Source organism: Babylonia areolata, chromosome 21 (assembly GCF_041734735.1).
Source record: "Babylonia areolata isolate BAREFJ2019XMU chromosome 21, ASM4173473v1, whole genome shotgun sequence".
NCBI classification, from domain to species: Eukaryota; Metazoa; Mollusca; class Gastropoda; order Neogastropoda; family Buccinidae; genus Babylonia; species Babylonia areolata.
In genome coordinates, this window is record NC_134896.1 from 43673373 (window position 1) to 43700009 (window position 26637).

At 38.5% G+C, this 26637-nt stretch overlaps 1 protein-coding gene across 1 annotated transcript in view; it reads right to left on the minus strand.

The window, feature by feature from the left end:
• The window catches only part of LOC143296061 (DNA polymerase eta-like), a 128383-nt gene that overhangs the window by 36628 nt on the left and 65118 nt on the right, over nucleotides 1-26637 (minus strand). Inside the window, exons 5-9 of the mRNA XM_076607813.1 lie at nucleotides 19948-20123; nucleotides 19278-19381; nucleotides 12714-12833; nucleotides 3986-4109; nucleotides 3209-3274 (exon numbers count right to left, since the gene is read on the minus strand). Of these exons, the coding sequence (XP_076463928.1) occupies nucleotides 3209-3274; nucleotides 3986-4109; nucleotides 12714-12833; nucleotides 19278-19381; nucleotides 19948-20123 (590 nt within the window). The remainder of the gene's footprint in view (nucleotides 1-3208; nucleotides 3275-3985; nucleotides 4110-12713; nucleotides 12834-19277; nucleotides 19382-19947; nucleotides 20124-26637) is intronic.

Genomic DNA, 26637 nt, shown 5'->3' on the forward strand with positions numbered 1-26637 from the left:
TGTCTCTAAATACGCATGTCCATGTCACAATCATCACGTAATATGCGACACAAAGGTGACACGTGTGTGATATACCTTGAAGCAGTCATGCCAGTTACTGCACAAGTATACACCACAATTTTCACACTTCTTACTTTTTTAACTTTTCATCACCCGCTATCTGTGCTTCTGTAGCAACAGCTAATTGCACTCTCTCCTTGTCATTCATTTGAAACAGATCGAAATCATTATCTGTTAGAGCGTTATAAAACTCATCATCAGAAATTTGGTCACAATCCGAACTTTCTACACATTCCGTTTTTCTGTGTCCGTGTGTCTACACAGCAAATCGGCAAGAATGTAGCGGCGCCCACTTTCCCATGGCCTAGGGAGGGGGAAGGGGGTGTCTGGCATCCATTCCACTCATAAACACTGCCCCGCGAGTGACCCGGTCAAGGATAGATGACGCACACTGATGACACGACTCGCGGGAAGTTCAAAGTGCTTACTGCGAGAACCAATTTTCCGGGCTGCAGGAAGGAAAGGGGGAATTCTCTGCTGCATGGTTTTCCGGCCTCCAGGAATGAAGGGTAAAAATCCTGTAAACTGGAAAACCATGCTGCAAGGATGAAAGAGTTAAAAACAAATATGGTGATATAGGGTCACCTTTTCTACATCCTCACTCACATTAAACCAATTAGAAATCTGGTCATTAAAAATAACACAAGATTTAATGTTGTTATAGAATGTTTCTATCCATCTGCATATGTCTTCTTGAAAGCCAAAAGTCTTCAATACTTTGGACATAAAGTTCCAGCTGACAGAGTCAAAAGCTTTTCCGAAATCTCTGTTCAAAAGTAGTCCAGACAATTTTCATCTAAACATGCTATTGCATCATGAATATGTCTAATATTATCCCCAAAATACCTATGCCTCATGAAACTTGTCTGATCCTCATTTTTAAGTTTTGGCAACACAGTCTTCAGACGATTCGCTATGCAGATGATCCAATTCTGTAACATTTAGAAGTGATATAGGTCTCCAATACTTTATAAAATGTCTATCTTTGTCTCTTTTTGGTATGCATGCTATCATTCCTTGTGTTTGTATACAAGACATTTCCCCTTTTACCAAAAAAGCATTTAGTGCCCAAACTATAAACGGCCCTATTTTCGCCCCAAAGCATTAACAAACTTCTGCACCAAATCAATCTGTTCCTGGGCTTTTGTTGTTTTTCATATTTCTAAGTGCATTACCTGCCTCTTCTAATACATGTGATCTTGCCTTCTAGTTCATTTGCTTCACCAATGTTTAGTTTGGGTATATCCTTTACCAGGTCATATATCTCACAGTCCTTGACATTTGATTCCTCGTATAAAAATTCATAAAAATCTTTTAACCTCCTGTAGAATATGTTCTTAATTGTTTAATATATTTCCATCCTTATCAATGAGCTTAGCCATATTCTTACTTAGATAATGTCACTTCTCTAAATTGCAAAAATATTTTGTTACTTTCTCACCCTCATATATCCATCTGGCTGATCCTGAGGTTGAGCTATCCTGCCTTGATGCGTCTCCAAAGATGCATCAGCCTGATCACCAACAGAAGAACCCATGGGCCCCAGGACCTGAGATAGCCTCCTGGGAGAGCACTAGCCTCATGGGTCCAGCAATAGCAGGGTGCCGTGAGAGGCACTGCGATCAGGACAAGTCATTCCCCAAAATTGCGACAAGCCCACAAAGAAAAAGACAAATAAGAAGAAAAAGGAAAAAGAAAAAGAGCTAAAGTGAGTTGAAAATGATACAAAAACATGAATTTGCCACAAAGATGTATGCGAACCCCTATCAAGTGTTTGCAGGAACAATCAGGAAATTTGGTAGAAACATTTTGAATATGGCAGAAACTCCGAGCCACATCAGCAAATGTACATTTCATGTTCTGTTCCCACCACTGCTTCTTTACAGTTGACAAATCTGTGGCACTGTGTTGCTTCCCTGATCTTTGTTCGTCTTGTTTCTCACAATCAGAATCCATGGCTGACTTCTCTGTTTCAAGCTGCTTGTTCCTTCCTTGCACTCTATAGTTTTATCCACCAGACACAGACACCGTTTGACCAAGATGCAACCTGATTCAGCCATATTCTCTCTTGTTCAGGCAAACGATTAAGCTGAATGGTCAACTCAATGCTGTTTCAATGTAAACATGCATGCGAATAGCTGAGCACCATCACGTGAGACCAAGGTTAGTAGTGACTGCCCTGGCCTTGTGATCGATAGGTCTAGAGTGGGTAATGTTACGAGAGGAAAGCATGTGACCATGCTATGTTGTCGAAAATGAACTCGTCCGAAAAATTTTGACACTGGCATAATGTTGGAACAAACTCATAATAGTTGGCATCTCTGTTGACATCAATCAAGAACTGACTAAAATGATGTAAATGATATGAATTCTGAGATGAAAATGTCGCAGAAAACCGCATTAAACAACAGGCATGCAGTTCAAATGCATAAAAGGTTGGCAAAGACAGAGCAACAAGGTATGTACTTATCTCAAGCAATGGTGGCCATTGTGAATGAGTTATCAGCTCCAACTGGAAATGGCGCTTGATTGGCTAACAGACTGCAGACTAATAGCGAGACATCTTATCACTGAGTAGCCACAAATTTTGGCCAAACAGAGCAAACCAACAGGCCTAGTTTGCATCAATTTGACATGGTACAGTATATGACACCAAACTGCAGGTCAGGAAAGCCATTCGACAGCATGTTGGTTGGTATGAAGACCTACTGACCACAGTGAAAGAAAGGAAAATGAGATGGTATGGCCATGTGACAAGATCTGACGGGCTCTCCAAGACCATCCTTCAAGGAACAATGCAGGGGAAAAGGAAATGAGGCAGACAGTGAAAGAAGTGGGCAGACAACATCACTGAGTGCATTTAGAAGAGCTTTGCCAAGACTCAGGCACTATCCCACAACCACTAGAAATGGAGAATGTTGGTGATGCATTCAGCAGTGCAGCACCCCCATGACTAAACAAGGTTTCGGTGACAGTCACAGTCTTTCTTTCTTTCTCTGTCACACACACACACACAGTGCAAATCCATCAAATAATTAAATATAAGAACAGAATAAAGGTAAAGAAAACTGCTCAAGTATGAAATAGTGCAGGTCAGTCTAATAAACAACAGTGACACTTTGCAATACAGAGTTTCATGTTCACTTACATTTTCTCTGTCTTTAAGCAGTCTCTCAGTGACTTCTTTGGCCAGTTCTCCCACCCAGAATTTCACCTGCAATACAAAAATCGTCAAACTAAAAATAATATATATTTTTTTAAAACTCAACTTTTTGCTTACTCCCCTTAGTCTTTTAAAAATTTTTTTACCCCAGTCAAAAAAAGTCATATGCAGCACAAACAAAAACAGAAAAGAAAATGTGTGGACTTAAATGCAGCCAGCACACACACACACACACACACACACGCACAACCCCCTAAAAACTCTACTTATTTCAATACATCAAACAAACGGGAAAAAAAGAAGAAAAAAAAACAAACAAAAAAAACAAAAACTACATGGGTCTGTATACCTCAAGCCTGGCTGATACTGAGATATATTTTATGAAAGGCAGTGAAGAGCACAACCACATTACTGAATCTCCAATCAAAATGTACTTTGCACCAAACAGCCTTCTCCTCCTCAATTTCTTTTTAAATATGGAAAAAAAAATCACTCAGTTTTGTGGCCCTTTATAGACACTTTACATTCTAATCTAAATGATGCATTTCTAATCACAACAACAATTCTAACACAGTGGAGTCTGTTGAACACCAATATCAGGGGGCCGTGGGAAATATTGTGTTAACCGATGTTTGTGTTAAGAAAATGAAAAGAAATAGCTTCTAGAATGTTAGTTGAGAATGTAAAATTTTCTTGTATTTATATTACATTATCATGTCATCTATCCTTGGTGTTATGAGGACTCCACTGTACAATGTTTACTTTTTCCTTTGTGTCCAGTTTCTCCTTGCCCCGGAACATCTTGCTGCAGCCTATGGACTTTGCCAGCTGTCTGGATGACACTGCTTCATATTCCAACCCTTGACACGCTTGATGCAGCCACAGCCTATAAGTGTTACATCAGATGATATCAAGCCAAGGTATTTTACATGTTTCATGCCATAATCATAAACAGTCATATTCTTATCACTAGAAATGTCTATACTGCTACAGATCTGTCACCCAAGTACGCACGCACACATGCACAAACACACACACACATGGAGACATGCACAGAGCAGAGCAATAATTTTCATATAAAACACATCTCACTCTCCAAAATATTTCCATCGACTAACACACCACAGCATGAAACGGATGAAACTGTCGATGGTAAGTGAATATTTCTTTGGTAACTAAAAAAAGGAAATGTGAAAAAAGAAAAACCTATCTTTAGCAACCGACGAGAAACAAATTCATTCTCTGTACAAAACTACATACACATACGTCTGTACCAAAACATATATTGATATATACACATATGACATACCCAGTGTGTGAGCACATCACACACACACATACACACTATGCTGAAACGCACTTTATAAGCAAACATCTGAACTGATACACAAACATAGTTGGCATCAGGAGACTATGGAGTGGTACTCTGGGTGATGTTTCTGTCATAGCATTGGTTGTGGTTTGACAGGCCAGTTCAAGAATGGCAATCTCTACTACACTTTCTGCAGACGAAGTCTGATGCTCGTGTGTCTGTTAGACTCTGGGCCTTCCTTCTACACCATTTCTCTTCTGATGATGGGACAAGCGTCTCTTCAAACTTGGAAAAGTATTTTTGCACTAGGATGATCATTTGGAAGCTACAGCTTCCCATGTGTTTAGGTTGATGCCCAGGGTCTTCAGGTCTCTTTTGCAGACATCTCTGTAGTGTAGTTGGAGTCTGAATGTGAGGCATTTTCTCTGAGCCAACTCCCTGTGCAGGAGGTCCTTGGGTATTCAGCCATCATCCATTCACATGTGTCTGAACCAGCGCACGCATATCAGCTTCAAGAAGGCGTACATGCTGGGGATCCCAACCTTTTCCAGGACAGTATCAGCATCAGTATCACTATCAGTAGCTCAAGGAGGCTTCCCTGCGTTTGGACAAATCCATATACGCTACACCACATCTGCTAAGCAGATGCCTGACCAACAGCGTAACTAAATGCGCTTTGTCAGGCCTTAGTCAGGACAGTGTTACTGAAGACTTTCTCCTGCCAGATGTTCAGTATGTGTGCAGGTTTTGAGCTCTCACTCCTGTCTGGCACGCACTGTCCAACCTTCATTGCCATACAAAAGGATGTTCACAGTGCAAGCTTAGTAAACTGTACCATGGTCCAACTCTTTAGTTAAGCAGCGTCCTGGGTCAGACATTTTCTACATGTTCAGCACTTGCCGGTGTATCAGGTTTCAAGGTACTTCTGGCCCCATGCTTGAATCCTTGGCACTGCCTTGTTCCATGTTAGCACTATGCCAATATTTACTATACTGACCCTTCCCTTTTATCATGCTTTCAAAGCCTCCACACATTTCCTGCAGTGATCACACTTAGAAGTACAGAAACTTAAAAGTTAAATAAATAAATGTTTTTCCTGCTGGTGGTCACTGGATGCAACTTAAACTGTTTTAAACTTGTTTGTTTTTTTACTTTAAAAACACTGTCTTTTCCATGGAATAAAGGGGTGAGAGTTGGCTGCTTGTGTGTGTGTGTGTGTGTGTGTGTGTGTGTGTGTGTGTGTGTGTGTGTGTGTGTGTGTGTGTGTGTGTGTGTGTCTGTGTGTGACTTTTTTCCTGTGTGTTCATGTTCTTGTATATGTGTATGTGTGCATGTGTGTGTGTGTGTGCATGCACCCTCACTTGCGTGTGTGTGCGTGTGTCCAGTGTTGTGTGTTGTTCAGAATTTGTTGGTGCATGTGTATACAGTTCACATTTTTAAAAAGAGTGTGTATACTGAGATTTGTTCTGTTAATTCAGACAGGCGCCATAGCCGAATGGTTAAAGCGTTGGACTTTCGATCTGAGGGTCCCGGGTTCGAATCACGTTGACGGCGCCTGGTGGGTAAAGGGTGGAGATTTTTACGATCTCCCAGGTCAACATATGTGCAGACCTGCCAGTGCCTGAACCCCCTTCGTGTGTATGCGCAAGCATAAGATCAAATACGCATGTTAAAGATCCTGTAATCCATGTCAGCGTTCGGTGGGTTATGGAAACAAGAACATACCCAGCATGCACACCCCCAAAAGCGGAGTATGGCTGCCTACATGGTGGGGTAAAAACGGTCATACACGTGAAAGCCCACTCGCGTATATACGAGTGAACGTGGGAGTTGAAGCCCACGAACGCAGAAGAAGAAGAAGAAGAAGTTCTGTTCATTCTTTCTTGTTTGTTTGTTCATCTGTTTGTGCATGTATTGTTCAGATTTTTTTCTGTCCCTGGAGTAACATGTTGGGCATTATGTGTTTCCAACAAGTGCATTCTGCTATTCCAAGTTAGAAATTTCAAAGTCAGATTTGTAAACCAAGCATTCACTATTTGCTATGCACTGGTGTATATGTTTAGTGGGCACTGGTGTATATGTTTAGTGGGCACTTTTTTTCTGTGTCAAAATCATTTAGTGAACAAACATCAACAGAGCAAGGATACCGCTAAAAGCTGATGAAAAAGTGTGAACAGTGAAATGTGTACCTAATCACTACCACACACACAAAAAAAAACAACAGACAGTAACCCACTCCCATCCCCATGCTGCTCACACTGCCAGTGTGCCACAGTGTTTTTATTTGCTGACTTAATGTGCTGTCAGGAAAAATCTTGCAAGCTGATCTGCATGCAGACATACTGATTGTTCAGTAAGATTTCATGATGTTTTCCCTGTTTTCTTTAAAAGGGATTTAGATTTAATAATTTTTTGCAATCATGTTTCAGCCTACTTTCTCTTCTCTTTCTTCATTTATGTTTCAACCATTGATACAACAAATGCTATGTAAAACATACTGTGTTTGGAGTCATTGGAAAGCTTATTCTGCGCTCTTTTTAGTGTTTTGAAGTTATTTCCGATCCACCCGGGAAGATGATGCATGAAAGAAACAAAGCTAATTCACCACCGATAGTGGGGGTCATTAAGTCCGTAAAACAGGAGAAAGCTGCACTTCATGGTAGAAACATTCTGTTTGGTTTTTCTTATTCCTTATTCATTTATGGTTCATTTAAGCAAGGAATCCACCTTATCACTGCATCGGAAGTGGGCATGGTCAGCGTCTAAAGTAGGTCACTGAGTTCAAAACAAATGACACTTATTTCCACGGTAGTTTCTTTCTCTTTCCCAATTTCACACAGTGAAAATGTCCAGAATATGGCCTCCGAATGTTAACTATGTTATTTTTTACTTGCTATGTTTTGTAAATGGTTTCTGGGGTGTTTCGTGACAAAAATAATAAAGATGAAATAAAAATAGAAAATAGGTCATAGTGTCAGAGATGTTAACTGGTCGTTGTTTGATCCCAATGTCCACAGTTATGTTGCTCATACATTTTAAGGAACATGTACATAATTTTCATCTTTGTCTGGGCTACTTGTACCCAAAACAAAAAACAAACAAAATAAACAAAACAAAAACAAAAAAACAAAACAAAACAAAAAACAACAAAAAAACAACAACAAAAAAGAGAGGGAGGGGAAATCTGTTGATGTAAGTATGATCAATGTCAGCTCTGCCAATTTCCATAGGGTATCACACACATGTCTAAAACATTTTTTGCTTGGATACGTTTTTGAGTCATATCAAGCATTCACCAAACAATTCACTTGTGTAGACATTCTTTCAGCAATGACAGACAATATCGTATTTACTAGATTCAATGTGCAGAAGACCAACAATGATTGTAGAATGGTAAAATCCTTCTCATTCTCATAAATGTAAAGAGTGTCTCCCAGGAAAGGTGGTGGGTCTTGTCGCTGATGCTTGACTGCCTTCTGTCCTGCTGTCTTTTACAGCAGTCTGATGTGGGAGGATAAGGAGAAATTTGAATGTACCGATTCACACACTGGTGACTATAGACATTTTGTTGAAGTATTAAGTTTCACATTTGTTTTTTTCTTGCCCAGGGCATACACAGGTTGGTCCAATGACTCCATGCTGCCCTGGATGCTCCACTGCAGGCTGCACAACATCCATTACATGTTTTGTCATTGCGATTTAGTGCACATTTTCTGATAGCATGGCCAATGTTGCTGGTATATCTGTCCACATACCCATGACGTGCAGCATGAAAATCTGACCAGGAAAGTGTACCAGTGGCGATCTCACGTTCATCTTCAATGACACCTTTGCAGTGACTTATTGGATTTTTGCCTCTTGACTCCTTGTGGACCATAGGGATGCAACAGTACTCCTCCAGCGGACTCGGTTTTTGGCTGCTCTCTTCAGCCGGGCCTATGTCCATCTGGCTGTGCCTTCATCTCATCCTCCAAGCTTCTTCTCCAGGTCTGCTTTGGTCAGCCCGCTCGCCTCTTTCCTGTCTTGTGGTGTCGTCTGGAGGCTTTCGAAGGGTATTGCCTATCCAGCCCCATTTCCTCTTCCTGATCTCCTCACTAATGAGCACCTGGATGGTTCTTCTCCAGAGGCAGGCATTTGATATCATATTGTCTCTGGTCATCTAATGTTTAAAATATGATGCAGGCATCTATTGATGAAGGGCTGTAGTTTGCTTGTGTTCGTCTTGGTTGTTCACCATGTTGCAGAGCCATACAAGAGAACTGCCTTAATGTTGGTGTTGAAGATCTTCAGTTTGGTGTGAGTGGAAAGAAATGTGGAGTTTTCCAAATTGGCCGCAGGGTGTTGAAAGCATGCCCGCTTTGTTGATGCGGTTCTTGATGTCTTCATCCACCCCTCCGTCCTTGCTCACTATGCTGATACCTTTGCAGTACTCCAACCATTCACTTTCAGCATTGTGCGTCTTGTTTTCAAGTCTGATGGCTGGTTTTGCACTGACGTCACATGGTGGTATTTAGACATCTTTGGAGGTCTGGGCAACTGGATGCACTTTTGTGTAGGTGACAGGGAGGGGAGGCATTATTTCAATTCTGGCTGACACCGAATGCTGAATTGGGGGTGTGAAGTGCATAATTGCTTCTGTGTCTTCATGCTCATTCTGCATCAAATATCCAATGGAAGGTGTCTCCTGCTGTTGTCAATCTTGAGATGTGGTCAATTTTGTCGACAGCTCCAAGTATGTAAATGTTTTTCATCATTCTTGGCGGAAGAACTACACCATCTGTTTCAAATTTTTTATATACACTGTTTGCAATATCTGTTGAAATAGACAACACACGCTTGTATGAGATCCCATGGCTACAACTACTAAGGATTTCAACCAACCCTTTCTTTTTTGTCTGACAATGAACTTAAAGACTGAAGTAGATTTGGAGTGATGTCTCTCTGTTGCGCTGGATATGTGATGTTGCTTTTAATGATTTTTTGCAGTTATACGCAGTCATCTATGATATGCTGAGAACAGCTTGAATCTGGGGTGGAGTGGTTAATTCTTCAATGGAATCTGGCCCATTGGTCGTCATGCTGACGGCAATCTTTAGGGAGAAATATACACAATTTTCTTGACATTCTTTGGATGAATTTGCCATTGAATGAACTATCTAGCTACAACAGATCACTTCCTATCAGCTCAGCGGTTTTTGCAAGATGTGAGGTTTCTGTATCATAACTGCATGTCTTGATGGTGTCACTGAGGTGTTTGTCAAACATTAGGACAGTTCTCTGCCTTGTAAAGTGTGATGGGGTCTGTAAGAGCTGTGCAAATTTATGTTTGATACGTGTTAAATGCATTTCAGTTTGCTCGATTCCTGATTGTGCCAGTCCATTCATGTATATTCTACACAACTGAGACATATCATCATCCATGTCTTCATTTTTCTCTCGTGAGTTTGCATTCGACAAATTGTCAGCACGTCCTTAGAGTTAAATGAGCATGTGTATGGTACACATCTATTGTTACCATGTCCCCTGAAGCAAGTTTAACTAAAAGACTTCTATCCTGAAGCTCTTCTGCAGTTTCTCATCTTGTAATCAAGTCCTTAAGTCCTGGCTCCTTGCAGTATACCCTTATCACTGTTTAAAAAAATGCATTAATTTATTCGCATGAGATGTGTTACCAAAACGGTACTTTTTTCACAGGACTAGCAGTGGATTTGGAATTTTTTTTTTTTTTTTTTTGCTCTCAGTCTCGTTTTAGAGTTTGTCACTGCTTTCCTCTGTTCTACACCTCTTCTGCCACTTAGCAAAATGTCATTGAAACGTTGCTTCATATCCATCTCCTTCATCAAACAAAGACAGATCAATAGGATTTAGGCAATATCCTAATCTTTGAAAATCAGCAAGGGTTTTAGTAACACAGGTGTAACCAGCACATTCTTGCTTGGTTGGGCAGATCAAATTTCTTGTGATGCTGTTTGACATAATGTACAAAGATTCCAGTTGATTTGGACTGTGGCGGATCACAGCAGCCACATACTTGTCTGCATTGACAAGATACTAACTGTCTCTGAGAACAAATCAAGACAGTTGTGATGAGCTCTTTTATTTCAGTTTCAGATTCACATTGTTCAGAGCCCTGTCGACTGTGAAGGCCTCTTCAGGGCTACATGCTCTAATCATACACACCAGTATGAACAAATCAATTTAACCATACTTCCTTACAAAATATGCAACCTACAGGGTTGTCAACAGCTACCATTAAGTCTGTAAAATAATTACTGTTATTTTGTCTTGTACAAACCAAACAATCTCCTATTAATTTTTTTCTTCTTCTCTCTCTCTCTCTGTGTCATTCTTTCTTTCGTTATTTATTCATCTATCTATCTATTCATTTATTTATTCACTCATTTTGTAAACTGTACAGTCACAGTTATATAATACTTTCATCTAAAAATAAAACACAATAGCAATAGCCTATTGTTGATTACCACACTTCAATGGCAGATTTTTAAAAATGATTTTTTTTTTTTTTTAAAAGAAAGAAAGAAAGAAAAAGGCATGACACCTTCATTATAAAAATCTAACTTTTGCCACTAAGGATAGCCGTACTTTAGTTTCTGGTCTGCCATGGGTGATAACAACCAAACCAGCGTAATGCACGCTTAACTCCAGTCCCTGAAATTAGGGAGGTGCTGACAGCTGCGGGTTGAGCCTGGCTCACGCCACAACCCGCCTTGCTAAATACTATGGTGTCCCATTCACGTGTGAGCATTGTAAATGGTCTTCGTAATTAACTTTAATTAATTTTTACGCTTGCCATAAGCATCTGCGAACGTGGATCCCTCACTTGGTGGGTTCATTACGGGTTATTGTACATGTATGTTAATTATTATGTCTTTATCACGAAGTGCAGAATTTTTATTTAAGGAACCCAACTATAAACAAGCAAACAGAGATGACCACTAGCACTGCCTGCACATCAGCTGAGTTTATTTTTTCGCCATGCCCTACTTCCTAGGTTCATGAACTTTCACTGGGCAAACTGAACTGCCTGTGCTGAACACCCATGAGCTTGCCATTGCTCCTTCCTCTCTTTGTCAGGCTGGACATGGTGGTAGCAGCCTTGCCAATATACTTGTTTAGCCCGGAGTCAAGAGAGAGTCTGAAATTGTTGACCCCAGGTACACAAAGTTCAGGACAACTTTCTGTTCATGATCAGAGATTTGCTTGGTGGACAGTCCAAATCCTGTCCAATGACCTGTGTTCTTTTGAGACTGATGGTGAAGCCAAAGTCTTTACATACTAATCAAATAAAACAACACAGAACTTCATATCAAAAGGTATTTTCCCAATCATCTCCCTTTTTCCCAAAGCCGATTGCTTCACCTATTAACTTTAAAGTCACATGCTTTGGATGAACTGATACATTATATGTAATTCTTCTAAGGGATAATAAAGTCGTTTTGATTCAATTTCATTTAATGACTATTCATTCAAAACTTTTTTTCTCCATACAATCAGAATGGCATTTCAAGCATGTCTGTATTGTTGAATCAAGTCTCATTTCAAAACCTGTTCTCCTCTAACTGTAAGCATCTGTTTATCTTTTAGTAACACAAAGTTCTGATTAAGCATAATTTTGTTTTCTTTTATTGCCGATGATTCTGTGATAGTTGATGCATGCTGGGTATTTTCAACATCTCCATAACCCACCGAACACTGACGTGGGGCACAGGATCTTTAAAGTGTGTATTTGATTTTCTGCGTGCGTATACACATGAACGGGGTTCAGGCACTAGCAGGTCTGCACATATGTTGACCTGGGAGATCAGAAAAATGTCCACCCTTTACCCACCGGGCGCTGTTACTGGGATACAAACCTGGCACCCTCAGATTGAAAGTCCAATGCTTAAACCACTTCACAATTGTGCGTTTAATCTCATTCTGAAGATCGTCAGTGCCAGCAACCTTGACCTCTTGTTTTAAGTCATATCTTTTTATCTTAACACATGCAAATCAAAAAGAACAACATAGAACCTCATATCAATAGGAACATGCTCAAACACATTTCTGAACTTCATATTGCAAGCCCTAAACAGAACTTGCCCAATCAGTTTCCAATCCTGAATTCAGACATGTGTCACAATATGTCACCCATACACAAGACACAAAATGGAAACTGACCCGGACTTGTCTCCATACAACGCCTGGAGATGCTGCAAAGAGAACTTCTTCAGATCTCCCATCATCCGCACTCCCAACTCCTCCATCAACGATTGGCCCAACTTCCCCCCAAGACTGCGCCTGATAACAATAGGAAGAAATATCAAAACTGAACATCACATCTTACAACAGAGGTAAAATAACATCAAGATGAATGTCATGTCCTACAACAGAAGGAAAACAAAATGAAAATGAAAGTCTATATTTTTGCTCTGATGATCAATGTTTTCATTCATACTTTTTCTTAATGCAGTTATACTCACCCAGAATAATGAAAGAAGCAGTGAGCATGTTTCAGGTAAGGTAAGGTTACCCTAGGTCTGTGGCTATCCATGTATTAAAAAAACAACAACAACAGCAAGCAGCATGTTTGTTCACTTTTACTTTTACAATGGAGATGGGTTTATCTGAGCGAATGACAAAATATATTGCAGGTGTGCAGGTATGTAGACAAGATGCAAGCAAAGTGAGATTTCTGTTGTTGCAGGTAGTAATGGCTGAGGTGCAGGTGGAGATGATGTTAAGTGTGTACCACCTCTCTTTCAAAGGTGATCCTGAGAACCCAGATAATCACAGGGGCATATCTTTACTAAGTATATGCAGTAAAAACTACAGTTACATCCTAAATTGAAAAAAACAAAAAACATCCTGGACAACAAAAAAAAAGAAAAAAAGAACAGTCTTGTGAGTGAGTGTAGACTGGATTTCGCAAAGGTTACAGTACTATGGACCATTTATCTATAACAGTTGCTGTGATAAAAAGAGAATTACCTTACCATTGAAAATGATATGTAGCCTTCATTGATTCCAGAAAAGCATAAAAAAAGTATGAAGCAGTCAGAAGTATGTAGAATGTTGTGAAAGTAAGGGTGCAAATTAAAGGAGATCTAACAGAATCATTCACATGCCCTGGAGGTTTAAGTTGGGGAGAACTATGTAGTCCTACTTATTTTCACTTTTCTTAAACGAACTTGCAAAGGGCATTCAACAACATGGCAAACACAGTGTTTAATTAATACCTGATTTTATTGAAATATTAATTGTTATGTTTACAGACGATGTGATCTTGGTTTCTGACACTGTGGTCTTCAAAATTCAGCTTAATATTCTATACAATACTGCCAGTTGACTGGGTCTATTGCAAACTTAGATAAATCCAACATCATTGTATTTAGAAATGGAGGATATATCACAACAAATGAAACATGGCTATAAGGTAAACACTATGTAAACAATGTCAATGTATATGAGTACCAAGAAACAATATTATCAACTAGATTACCATTTTCACATGCACTGAACAATACTGCAAAATGTGCAAAGGAAGGGGTTATTGGAATTTTGAAAATCATTGTGGACTCTTGGAGAGAGGTCTTCATATGTCTTCATTAAACTTTTTGAAACACAGATCAAGTCCATGTTAATAAAAGGCACAAAAATATGGGATCTGACTGCAGACCTGGATCCAATTAAGATAACCCATCTGTTTGCTTTGAAAAGATTATCATATACTACTATCAGAACTCCAAATACTATGGTTTATGGTGAAACAGGAAGATACCCATTACATATTGTTTTGTTAAATGCATAAGATTCTGGTTACGTATTAGATACCACATCACTAGATGTTATGTTAATCACATAAGCAGAACAGAATTACTTGGGCATCTTCCGCCTGCTTTTGTTTTGTCTTGGTATGGGTTTGACAAAGTTTGGATTAATCAAGGAGTTGGTGATGAGAATGCACTTCTCACAGAATTTAAAGAAAGAATAATTTCTTCATATTACAATGAAAAATGAAGTTTCTCAAATTTAGTCAAAAGAACATTTCACATTTTATTCCACGTTCAAATCAACTTTGTCCATATCAGCTATCTCTCTGAACTTAAATCATGTGAGAGGAAGAAATCTTCAGGTCAGATTGTGGTTGAGTGTGTCTGCTTTGAAGACACATAGATTGCATTACTGCAAAAGAGCCATTGACTCCTCCTGTCCTTTCTGTTCTGATGAAGTGGAAACGGAAGTGCATTTTATACTTACTTAGATGCTCTTAGTATGCAGAACTATGAGAACAAAATCAACTATACATTCCTAAAAAGAGATAACAGCAGTCCATCAAGTTTTAAGCTTCCTCTTCTTGTTGCTTCTAACCACAGACCCACATTACTGCACCTAGCCTCTTATATCTTTAAAGAGTGCCAGATATGTAACGTATAATGACTATTCTTTATTAACCCTTTCGCTGCCAGGAAAATAAGATTTAAGTGAAATCTATTTGCCAGGGTTTTTTCACAAAAAACGGGTATAAATTTTCAAAAAATTCTGTGCTCTTTGTTATTGGAGAAAGACCCATAAAAGTATATATTTTCTGAAAGGTAAATGAATAAAGAATACAAAACACACGCTGTTTTCCCATTTTATATATTTTTAGTGACATGCTGTTGTTTTGAAATCAGTGTTTTGTTTTTTGTCACATTTTCAACTTGTTCATTACAAACATTAGTCAGGTAATTTGCACAAAAACATCATATTTTCTGGACAAATGGATATCTGCAAACACAAAATCATACTAGAACAACCACAATATATATATTTTTTTTAAGAGATAGATACACAATACTTTGTGACTTCTCCAAGTGATAAGATGGATGTGAGGCCACGCCCCCTCAGTCTCCACCCCCCCTCCTCCTCACCCCTCTCACACGGTCACTTGATCCAGTTCTCATCAGACCGCATTGGCTGCGTGCCAAGAATATCGCTCTGCTGCTAATTCGGTCATCTGTCGTCTGCTAACATCTGTACAGCTGGCATCACTCACTGACAGTCACATCTTGGCCACTCTCTTGATTACTCCCTTTATTTTCTATCAGATCGTCCTATAAATGTTCATCTCTATCTTCTCCTTCGAATTTACGCTTCAATTCTTTCTGAGCATCAGCTAAAGAAGGAAATCATGGTTGATTTAGTTCGTCACGATCGCATGTCTTGAGCACGGCGTCAGTCCGACATTTTGTTGAGCGAGCGAGGAGAGAAGTCAGGCAAACACTTGGACAGTGACCCAACCAAAACGTTCAAATAAAGGACTGCTTCATGACGTAGATGGGGTTTCTAGCTATGAATAGAATCTAGAGAGATTCCCCAGGCTAAAGCTACCACTATTTTTGCCAAGGAAGTGAATGCAAACCAGGGAAAAGTCAGAATATTTCGATGACGAGTTATCTCGTCATGCAGGCAGCGAAGCATACATGCTTGCCATGACAAGTTATCTCGTCATGCAGGCAGCCTAGGGGTTAACAAACGAAAGGAAATATTTGCTGATGGTACTTTTGAAAAATCATCTTGCTGCTTATTTCTGTGTCCCTTTTATATTACGTGTATTGTGTATGAATTAACCCCTTCAGTGTCTGGCATTATTTTGACTTGTGCTTCCTATTTGCCTGATGGTTTTTGGTTGCGAAGGGTAATAATTAATTTTTTTTTAAATTCTAGCACGCAAACTACTGTAAGAAAGTATACATAATCCATACTTTTCTTCAAGGAAAATGAAAATTTCTGGTTAGCAATTTTGAACCATAATCATGAGAAAAGTATATTCAATTTCAACACACTTTCTGAATACATGTTATAATTTTTTTAGTAATATGTAATAGATTGTTAGTAACAGCAGCTGAAATGAACCTAGAAATACATGAAAACTAAGAACTAAATGTGTCGCCATACTTTATACATAGTGATGAATTGTTGTCCAAATCTCTGGAATTCTACACTTTCCAGCCCATCATTCACACACATTTTCTTGGTAACTGCAGTATAAATGTGGTAAGCAAACCATTTCTTTTAATTGAAGTGTTTTCAAGAAAAATAGAAATCTCTCTCTCTCTCTCTCTCTCTCTCTCTCTCTCTCAAGTCCTTCACCAAGATCATGTGCCATGCCTGCCAGTACCACACCCACTCACCTCATACTCACTTTCAGACAACATCAAAAAGGTTAACAGTGACCTAGTTGGTGTATAAAGCAGGGGAGGGGGTGAGAACAGCTCAGATTTTCACCTGCAGTTGACAGCTGATCCCCTTTTCAGGTCAATACCAATGTGATTTTCAAAAACCATGCTTCTCCAGTGACTCATTCAACACAGAACATTGTTCCACCCCTTGCATCAGACACTCCCTCCCTGCCCTGAATAATAGGACAGGTTGTCTTTGAGGTCAATTCTGCATCAGCCACAGAGCTCTTCTTGGCTTCCTATCTGCTCTCTCTCTTCTTTAACCGAGTAGTTAAAAGCGTTGGACTTTCAATCTGAGGGTCCCGGGTTCGAAGCTCAGTAACGGTGCCGGATGGGTACAGGGTGGAGATTATTCCAATCTCCTAGGTCAACATATGTGCAGACCTGCTAGTGCTTGAACCCCCTTCGTGTGTATACCCATGCAGAAGATCAAATAAGCATGTAAAAGATACTGTAATCCATATCAGCTATCGATGGGTTTTGGAAACAAGAACGTACCCAGCATGCACATCCTCGAAAACAAAGTATTGCTGCCTACATGGTGGAGTAATAAACAAAACGGTCACACACGTAAAATGTTACATGTCTCTCTGAGTGTGTAAATATCTGTGCATGCCTGAAATCTGACTGAATGACACAGGAAACGAATGATGAGCATCCAGTAGCAGCCCTCAGTCAGCTCTACCCAGGTAGGCAGCCTGTTGTGCAAATGACTCCCAGTTTGTAAAGCACTTAGAGCTAGGTCTCCGACCAAGGATAGGCACTATATAACTTTTGTAAGTATCCATATCATCATCATCATCCTTTTATTGGAACATCTAGCTCAACAACTACCCCCACCCTCTTGGCAAATCATCACTCTCACTTTCATTCACATCAAGTAAACCATCTGACAAGATTTTTTAACCACAAGTAACTAAAGTCTTCAATGACTTGAAAAGTTTGTGCAACATCTTGGATGACAAAATCACAAAGGGTGTTTGCAGCATGCTACTGTCTCAAGTCACTAGAGCCAGTTTGTGTTTCATTGTCCACCATCTTAGAATTATCTGGGAGGGGTACTGACAATAACATCCAATAAATATCACACAGTGTGACTGGCTGTGACTGGCTAATGAAAGTAGACATATCAAGCTTTCTGACTGGTGTTTTTTTGGACACATCAACTTTGAAATGTAACTGTTAAAAATCCTGAAATACTGCGGACATTAAGACACATCATAGGGCAAATAGCAATGCATTTTCCATGATGTACATATACGTCATGGGGCATTAACCCTTTAACTGCCAGGAAAATAAGATTTAAGTGAAATCTGTTTGCCAGGGTTTTTTCCCAAAAAACGGGTATAAATTTTCAAAAAATTCTGTGCTCTTTGTTATTGGAGAAAGACCCATACAAGTATATATTTTCTGAAAGGGAAATGAATAAAGAATACAAAACACATGATGTTTTCCCATTTTATATATTTTTAGTGACATGCTGTTGTTTTGAAATCAGTGTTTTGTTTTTTGTCACATTTTCAACTTGTTCATTACAAACATTAATCAGGTAATTTGCACTAAAATATCATATTTTCTGGACAAATGGATATCTGCACACACAAAATCATACTAGAACAACCACAATTTAAAAAAAAAAAACTGAAAAAGAAATAGATACATAATGCATTGACTTCTGCAAGTGATAATATGGATGTGAGTTGACTTCTGCAAGTGATAATATGGATGTGAGTTGACTTCTGCAAGTGATAATATGGATGCGAGGCCACGTCCCCTCAGTCTCCACCCCCTCCTCTTCACCCCTCTCAAACGGTCACTTTAACCAGTTCTCATCAGACCACGTTGGCTGAGTGCCAAGAAAATAGCCCACACCGTGGCCTGCTAAAAATTCGGTGACTTCTGTCGTCCGCTAGAGCTGAACAGCCGGCATCGCTCACTGACAGTCGTATCTTGGCCACTCTCTTGATTGCTCCCTTTATTTTCTATCAAATCATCCTATAAATGTTCACCACTGTCTTCCCCTTCGAATTTATGCTTCAATTCTTTCTGAGCATCAGCTAAAGAAAGTAATCTTGGCTGATTTAGTTCGCCACAATCACATGTCTTGAGCATGGCGTCAGTCCGACATTTTGTTGAGCGAGCGAGGAGAGGAGCCAGGCAAAGACTGCGGCCAGTAACCCAACCAAAACGTTCAAATAAAGGATTGCCTTATGACGCAGATGGTGTTTCTAGCTATGAATAGAATCTAGACAGATTCCCCAAGCTAAAGCTACCAGCATTTTTGTCAACGAACTGAATGCAAAGTAGGTAAAAGTCAGAATATTTTGATGATGAGTTATCTCGTCATTGTGGCAGCGAAGCGTACATGCTTTCCATGACGAGTTATCTCGTCATATAGGCAGCCTAGGGGTTAAAGAGGTTAATGTTTTTGTGTATACTCTTCAACTGAAATAGACCTTCAGCCAAATCAGTAAACTATTCAGACTAAGACTTTGACTCAGACTCAGACACATACACTTACACTTTGTGCAGAGGCAGTGAACTGAAGATGATGTCAACAGAGCCATGGGGGATGACAGTCTGCTTGTTTGGTTTATGTAAACCACAAGCCAGTTTGGCCAGCATCTGTGCACATACACCCACATGGGATAAAAAACACATGCTATAATATTCATTCACACATACAGACACACCAAAATCATGTATATATATATATATATAAATATACACAAACACAATCTTTAAAAATCTGAACCTGACAGTTTAAGTATTTGTACTAGCCATTTCATGAACAAGCATCTCCCTTATAAACTCTTCCTTTTTTTCCCTTCTTGTGTCAGTTAGACAGATGTAAAAAGAAACAGATGATTGATACATATTTAGAAAACACTGTAGTATTTTAACACCAAAAATGAACGTTTGGAAATCTCCAGTCCTGATCTTGCCCTCAATATGACAATCAGTGACAACTACATACCAACAACAACACAAAGAGAGCAGGGGAAAGAGAAAGGAAGAAGAAAATATGTGAATTATTATGTATAACAAACTACTGAGACACCATGTATTAAATATGTGCTTGTGCAGATTTGTGTGGATCACTTCACACCTGCATGTGTGTGTGTGTGTGTGTGTGTGTGGTTGCTTACAAGCAATGCAGTCTATCAACTAGTACTAACATGACAAATCACCTTATTGTGGGCAATACCAGCCGAACACGTAAACCCTGTCTGTTCGAAGATGGCCGCTCGCATCTCTTCCACAATGACAGCTGCCATGGCCAAGAGACGATCCCCAGAACTGGTTTCCTCTGAGTCAAACGTTTTGGTCAACCACTTGGCTGTGCTTTTATGCATCCTTCCATCCTCTGCACATATCCAAAACAGTGCCTAACTTGAAACACACTGACTGATCAATAACTTACATCATCTTCCAATTTTTATGTTTATCCATATCAACAAATGTGTCGTGTCGTGTTGTATCATATTTTATCATATCGTATCGTATTGTATTACTCTTTGTAACAACAGATTCGTATTGTCTTGTGTTGTACCGTATCGTATCACATTGTGTCGTGTCATACTACTCATTGCCACAACAGTTCCTCTATATAAAATGCAGGCTGCTTTCCCCAGGGACAGCACACCGCTACAGCGTATTGTCTTGTGTTGTATCGTATTGTACCGTATCGTATCGTATTGTGTGTCGTGTCGTATTGTATTGCATCGCATCGTGTCGTATCGTATTACTTTTTGTTACAGCACATTCCTCTGTTTGAAACGCTGGCTGCTCTCCCTAGGGAGAGCACATCGTTACAGTTTACCGGCACATTTCTTTCTTTCTTTTCTTTTTTTTTTTTTTTTTTTTTTTTTTTTTTTGCCCACAAGTGTACTTGTTTTCCTATCAAAGTGGATTTGTCTACATAACTATTTCAGAGACAACAATTTTGTTGCCGGCAGTTCTTTTACATGCACTAAGTGCTTGATGCACCCGGCACATCATCAGTTGATCATCTCATCCAAATGACTAGAGTCCAGTCCACAACCCACAAGGTCTCGTGGATTCGGGGGAGGGGGGAGCAAGGGGGGGCAGAGAAATTGCTGGCGAGTGTGGGATTTGATCCGCATTCAATTAAATGGATTTCCTATATATTCATTTTTGACTCACTTGTGTAAACAAAGTGAGTATGTTTTAACCCGGTGTTCAGTTGTCTGTGTGTCCGTGGTAAACTTTAACATTGACATTTTCTCTGCAAATACTTTGTCAGTTGACACCAAATTTGGCATAAAAATAGGAAAAATTCAGTTCTTTTTAGTCATCTTGTTTAAAACAATATTGCACCTCTGGGATGGGCACAAAATTTTTTTTTAAATGAAGCCTAATTATATGCAAACTGCATTTACGGTTATATTTATATTTTTTGTATTCTCTAAACTTGGCACTTTGATCTGATATTTGACCCAACAACAAGAGCAGTTATAATTATCATTTTTTGTTCAAACAGGAACTTCTTTTGCTAAGCATGGAAGTTTTATTTATTTTGCAAACGTTTTGGTGCAGATAGTAAAAAAGGGAAATTACTCTAATTAATGCTAGGGGACTTAATTTGCTTTAAACTGATCTTTCTCATCTTAAACATTACATTTTGAAACAAGAGAGGCAAGGCCTTCAAGACTCACTTGTGATGCACTTTTAAAAAAAAAATCCAAGCTTTTTATGTATTGAGTATAATTTCAAAATGTAATGTTTAAGATGAGAAAGATCAGTTTACAGCAAACTAAGTCCCCTACAGAGTAATTTCCCTTATTTTACTGTCTGCACCAAAACGTTTGCAATAAACAAAACTTCCATGCTTAGCAAAAGAAGTTCCTGTTTGAACAAAAAATGATAATAATGACAGATCTTTTGTTGGGTCGAATATCAGATCAAAGTGCCGAGTTTAGAGAATACAAAAAATATAAATATAACAGGAAATGCATTATACTCAATACATAAAAAACTTGGATTTTTTTTAAAAGTGTATCACAAGTGAGTCTTGAAGGCCTTGCCTCTCTTGTTGTAGTTGTTGCTGCTGTTGTTTTGCATCCCAGAATTTGTGATTAAATAATTATTTTCTTTATTTCAATGATGATGGGGGTGATGACCATCCTACTTTGGGGGTGGGGGAGGTGGTGGGGGGACATGGGGGCAGGGGGCATTTAGTTTTGGATCTACTTATTTGTTATTGCACTTTTTTTCCCCTCAAGGCCTGACGCACGTTGGATTACCCAAGCGCGTTGGGTTACACTGCTGGTCAGGCATCTACTTAATGATGTGGTGTAGCGTATATGGATTTGTCCGAACGCAGTGACGCCCCTTGAGTTACTGTAATGAACTGAACAACAAAAGTTTGAAGTAAATAACAAGACTTATATTGGACATTTGTGAACTGTTTGTCCTTCAGTATCATAACAGACAGTCAAATATTTCTGATATGATTTGTCCATTATGCAAGAAGGAGGAATTTGTTTAATGTCCTGTCACACATATTGGTGCTTGAAGACATTTTGTTTGAGTATCAATACATACATTTGAGTATTATTGTTTGGAAAAGTGGCTCCAAGAAGCTGTGGCATGTGCAGCAGCCATATTCAAGTAAACTGTCTCAGCAGACAGGCTAAACCTGGTGAGGGTAGCCGATGGGTCTCAAACCCTCGGTGAGTTGGGGCTTGTCTACCGAGAGCATGTGAAGACTAAATTCGGTGGACTGCGTGGAGGAAACCACCAGATCGGTTCAACGGGCAGAAAGGCGAACACAGGAGGAAGAAGAGACGGAGGAGGATGAAAGGTGAGTTGGGGGAAACCGGATAAATAAAAATGAAATTTGAAACAAATATCTAAATACAATTACAGAAAATTACTTAATGGACTTCGTAAAAGAGAAGTCATTTATCTAACATGCGAAACAACTGATAATGAATGCAAAAAGTCAAAAACATCCATGGACTCAGTCACTTGTGATGACACACTTTTGTGCAGGTACGGCTTCATCAAATCAAAGTAAACAAGAAAGGCAAGGCCTTCAAGACTCACTTGTGATACACTTTTTAAAAAATCCAAGCTTTTTATGTATTGAGTATAATGCATTTACTGTTATATTTATATTTTTTGTATTCTCTAAACTCGGCACTTTGATCTGATATTCGACCCAACAAAAGATCTGTCATTATTATCATTTTTTGTTCAAACAGGAACTTCTTTTGCTAAGCATGGAAGTTTTATTTATTGCAAACGTTTTGGTGCAGACAGTAAAACAAGGGAAATTACTCTGCTGGGGAACTTAGTTACATTACATTTTGAAACAAGAGAGGTAAGGCCTTCAAGACTCACTTGTGATGCACTTTTAAAAAAAATCCAAGCTTTTTATGTATTGAGTATAATTTCAAAATGTAATGTTTAAGATGAGAAAGATCAGTTTAAAGCAAATTAACTCCACTAGCATTACAGAGTAATTTCCCTTTTAAAACAATTGCAAAATAAATAAAACTTCCATGTTTAGCAAAAGAAGTTCCTGTTTGAACAAAAAATGATAATAATGTAAAGCACCTAGAGCAGATTTCTGGATAGTGTGCTATATAAGTATCCATTATTATTATTATTATTATTAATGACTGCTCTAGCTGTTGGATCAGAATATCAGATCAAAGTGCCAAGTTTAGAGAATACAAAAAATATAAATATAACAGTAAATGCAGTTTGCATATAATTAGGCTTCATTCTTTATTTTTTGTGCCCATCCCAGAGGCGCAATATTGTTTTAAACAAGATGACTGGAAAGAACTGAATTTTTCCTATTTTTATGCCAAATTTGGTGTCAACTGACAAAGTAGTTGCAGAGAAAATGTCAATGTGGAAAAGTTTACCATGGACACACAGACACACACACACACACAGACAACCAAACACCGGGTTAAAACATACTCACTTTGTTTACACAAGTGAGTCAAAAATCATATACGTAATTGTCGCATTAATGAAACATATTCATTTGACTTAAGAGCAACATTTAGTCCGAAATGAATAATAGTATGAAAATTAAACTTAGAATTGGTCTGCAAATCGGACCAAAATCTGAGAGTCAACTGACAAGGTTTTAGAGTTGAATGAAAGCACCTATAAAAGTCTCTTTCTTGTATATTACTTATTTCCTTGTTTGACAATGAGCAATATACTTTTAAACTACCTGTATAATTCTTTGCTCTCCCCTTTTGATGCTTTGTCTGCTTGGTTGTTACAAAGGAATCCAGTATGGGATGGTATCCAATAAAATCAACATCTGCAATTTTCATAAATAGGGAGTGTAATAAATACCTGATTTCAAATAACAATATATCTTCTCTCTGATTATTCTCAAAAAGGAGCAAACTTTTTAAAACTGATCAAGAATCAACACAAAAGGAAACTACTTATCATCATCGGTATTTGAACAAGATGATTTAAGGCCATAAGGATGGCCGCTAACTCAGGTGTAAAAATTGAACGTCCCTTCCCTATATGATTTTTCTGCTTATAGGCTAGGAACAAAGCAGATCCAGCACTGCTATCATCCAGAACCGAGTCATTTAAACTTTTAACTGCCTTAGTCACTGTTGAACCAATGTGTTTCTTCCATAGTAGTAATTTGCTGGGATTCTAACAATTATCAAAGAGGATCAAGTGCGTTTTTTCTACAGAAAACTCAAAACCTTTCAAGTGCATAGAGCTATTCAATCTATCAAGTTCACCAAAAAAAACGTTTCTGTACATAAATGATGTAATGTAGGCTTGTCCTTTTCCTTGACCAGTTCAGTGCCACAGAATTTTGTAAAAAAAATTATTAAAAAAAAAAAAAAAAAAAAAAAAAGCAAAAGCGCTCTCCCCTTGCCTGAGATTTCTGAGGATTTGGGGATAATAAATCACAAAAAATTCTAGCACAAAAGCTATGGGCGAAACAGAAGGAAAGTAAACATTTTTGTGAAGGAAAATGAGTGTAGATTCTGCTTCTGGCCTTCTTTTCCCAGTTATGTTAACTGTAGATAACTGTTCATGCATGTAAAGTCAAGATAATAATTTTTGTGCAAAAAAAAAAAGTCTATTTCCACATCTACATAATGACATCCATAAAGAAAAGAAACAAAATATAGCTAGAAATAGCATGCCTATTGTCAGATTATTGTCTGCAGAAGAAATTAAAACAGGCTATAAGTTTATAAAAACAAATCACAGCTTGTGCAGACATGTAAGTAAATCACTGCCCCAACAACGACAAAGGTGGGTAATGTCAACACAAAAGGTCAATCATGGTCTCAGAAACTGAGCTGGCAAACTTTTTGGCAGCAAAGAGCGTTCGCACGTGAGAAGGTGAAGTTCTTTGATGACATTCACTCCTTTCAAGTTGCATGTGAGCCAATTAAAGTGTCTGCAGTGCAACTGGCTTGCCACCTCTTCAAACAAGTCATCCAGCTGATTCAGCGGGGAAAAAAGCGTTAAAAACAAAAAGCACATGTTTCACGTCCAATGCAGGTTCAACCCTGCATTTCATGAAAATCATGAATCATTGGCAGTTGTCAATTTCCTCCAGTCTGCACTGAAATATGAGTACTCTTCCGAATAGAAATAACCCAGAATATTATGAACATCTAAAGAAAGTTATCCAAAGTTTTCAAACCCATTACATAATAGCAGTAGGAGACTGGAATCTTGTACTTGACTCCTCTATTGATTATGATAATTACATGCATAATACCCTAGAGCTCAAGAAACTGTGTTGAATATGATGTATGAACTGCAGCTGTCAGGTGTATGGAGAGAACATAATCCTGAATGTAGATTTACTTGGCGGAAAACAACCCCTTCAAACAAAGCAGGTTAGATTTTTTTTTCTTCTTTCAGAATATTTTATATTTGCTGTGGAGGAGCATGAAATTCATATTGGCTATCAATCAGACCACTCTATGGTTAGCATAAAATTCAAATTTGGAAAGGCAAACAAACAGTTCTTTACTTTAGGACCATATTTTTGTCGATGAAATTAGCAATCCGATTGATAGCATCATTGAAGAATATACTGCAGATAATCATGATAAAATACATGTTAAAAACATTAACAGAGAAGATGTAAAATTAAAGGTTCCTGACAAGGTGTTTCTTGATTTTTTGCCTATGAAAGTTAGAGGTAAGCCGATCGCATATGCAATGATGAAAAGAAAGGAAAGGGAAAAGGAAGAAAATTGTCTGGAATGTAAAATTAAGCAAATTGAAAAAAAAAGAGCATAAGACAGAAAATGATGTAAATACATTAAATGATCTTAGCATGAGACCAGGTGCGGTAAGAGAGGAGAAAATGCAAGGAGTCTCACTGAGATCAAGAGCAAGATGGGCAGAAGATGGAGAGAAAGTTATAAAATATTTTCACAATCTTGAAAAAAGAAATTATGTCAGAGGAGAGAAAGTTATAAAATATTTTCACTATCTTGAAAAAAGAAATTATGTCAGTAAACATATGTCTAAACTAATTGTAGATGATAAAACAATACATGAACAAGATGAATTAATAACTATTGTTAAAGAATTTTATCAAAATTTATATCACGAAAGCAAATTTCAAGAGTGTGAAATTAAAGATTTGATTTGGGATATGCCTTTATCTATCTGAAGAAGAAAAATTATCACTTGAAGGAGAAATAACTATTGAAGAAGCAGGGTATGCTCTAAAAGATATGCACAATGGCAAAAGGCCAGGTACTGATGGTTTAACTTCAGAATTTTTCAAGTTTTTTTTTTTGGAGACAGCTAGGTGCTTTTGTCATCAAAGCCCTGAATGATTCTTTCAGGGGGGGAGAATAATCAAATAAACAAAAAGA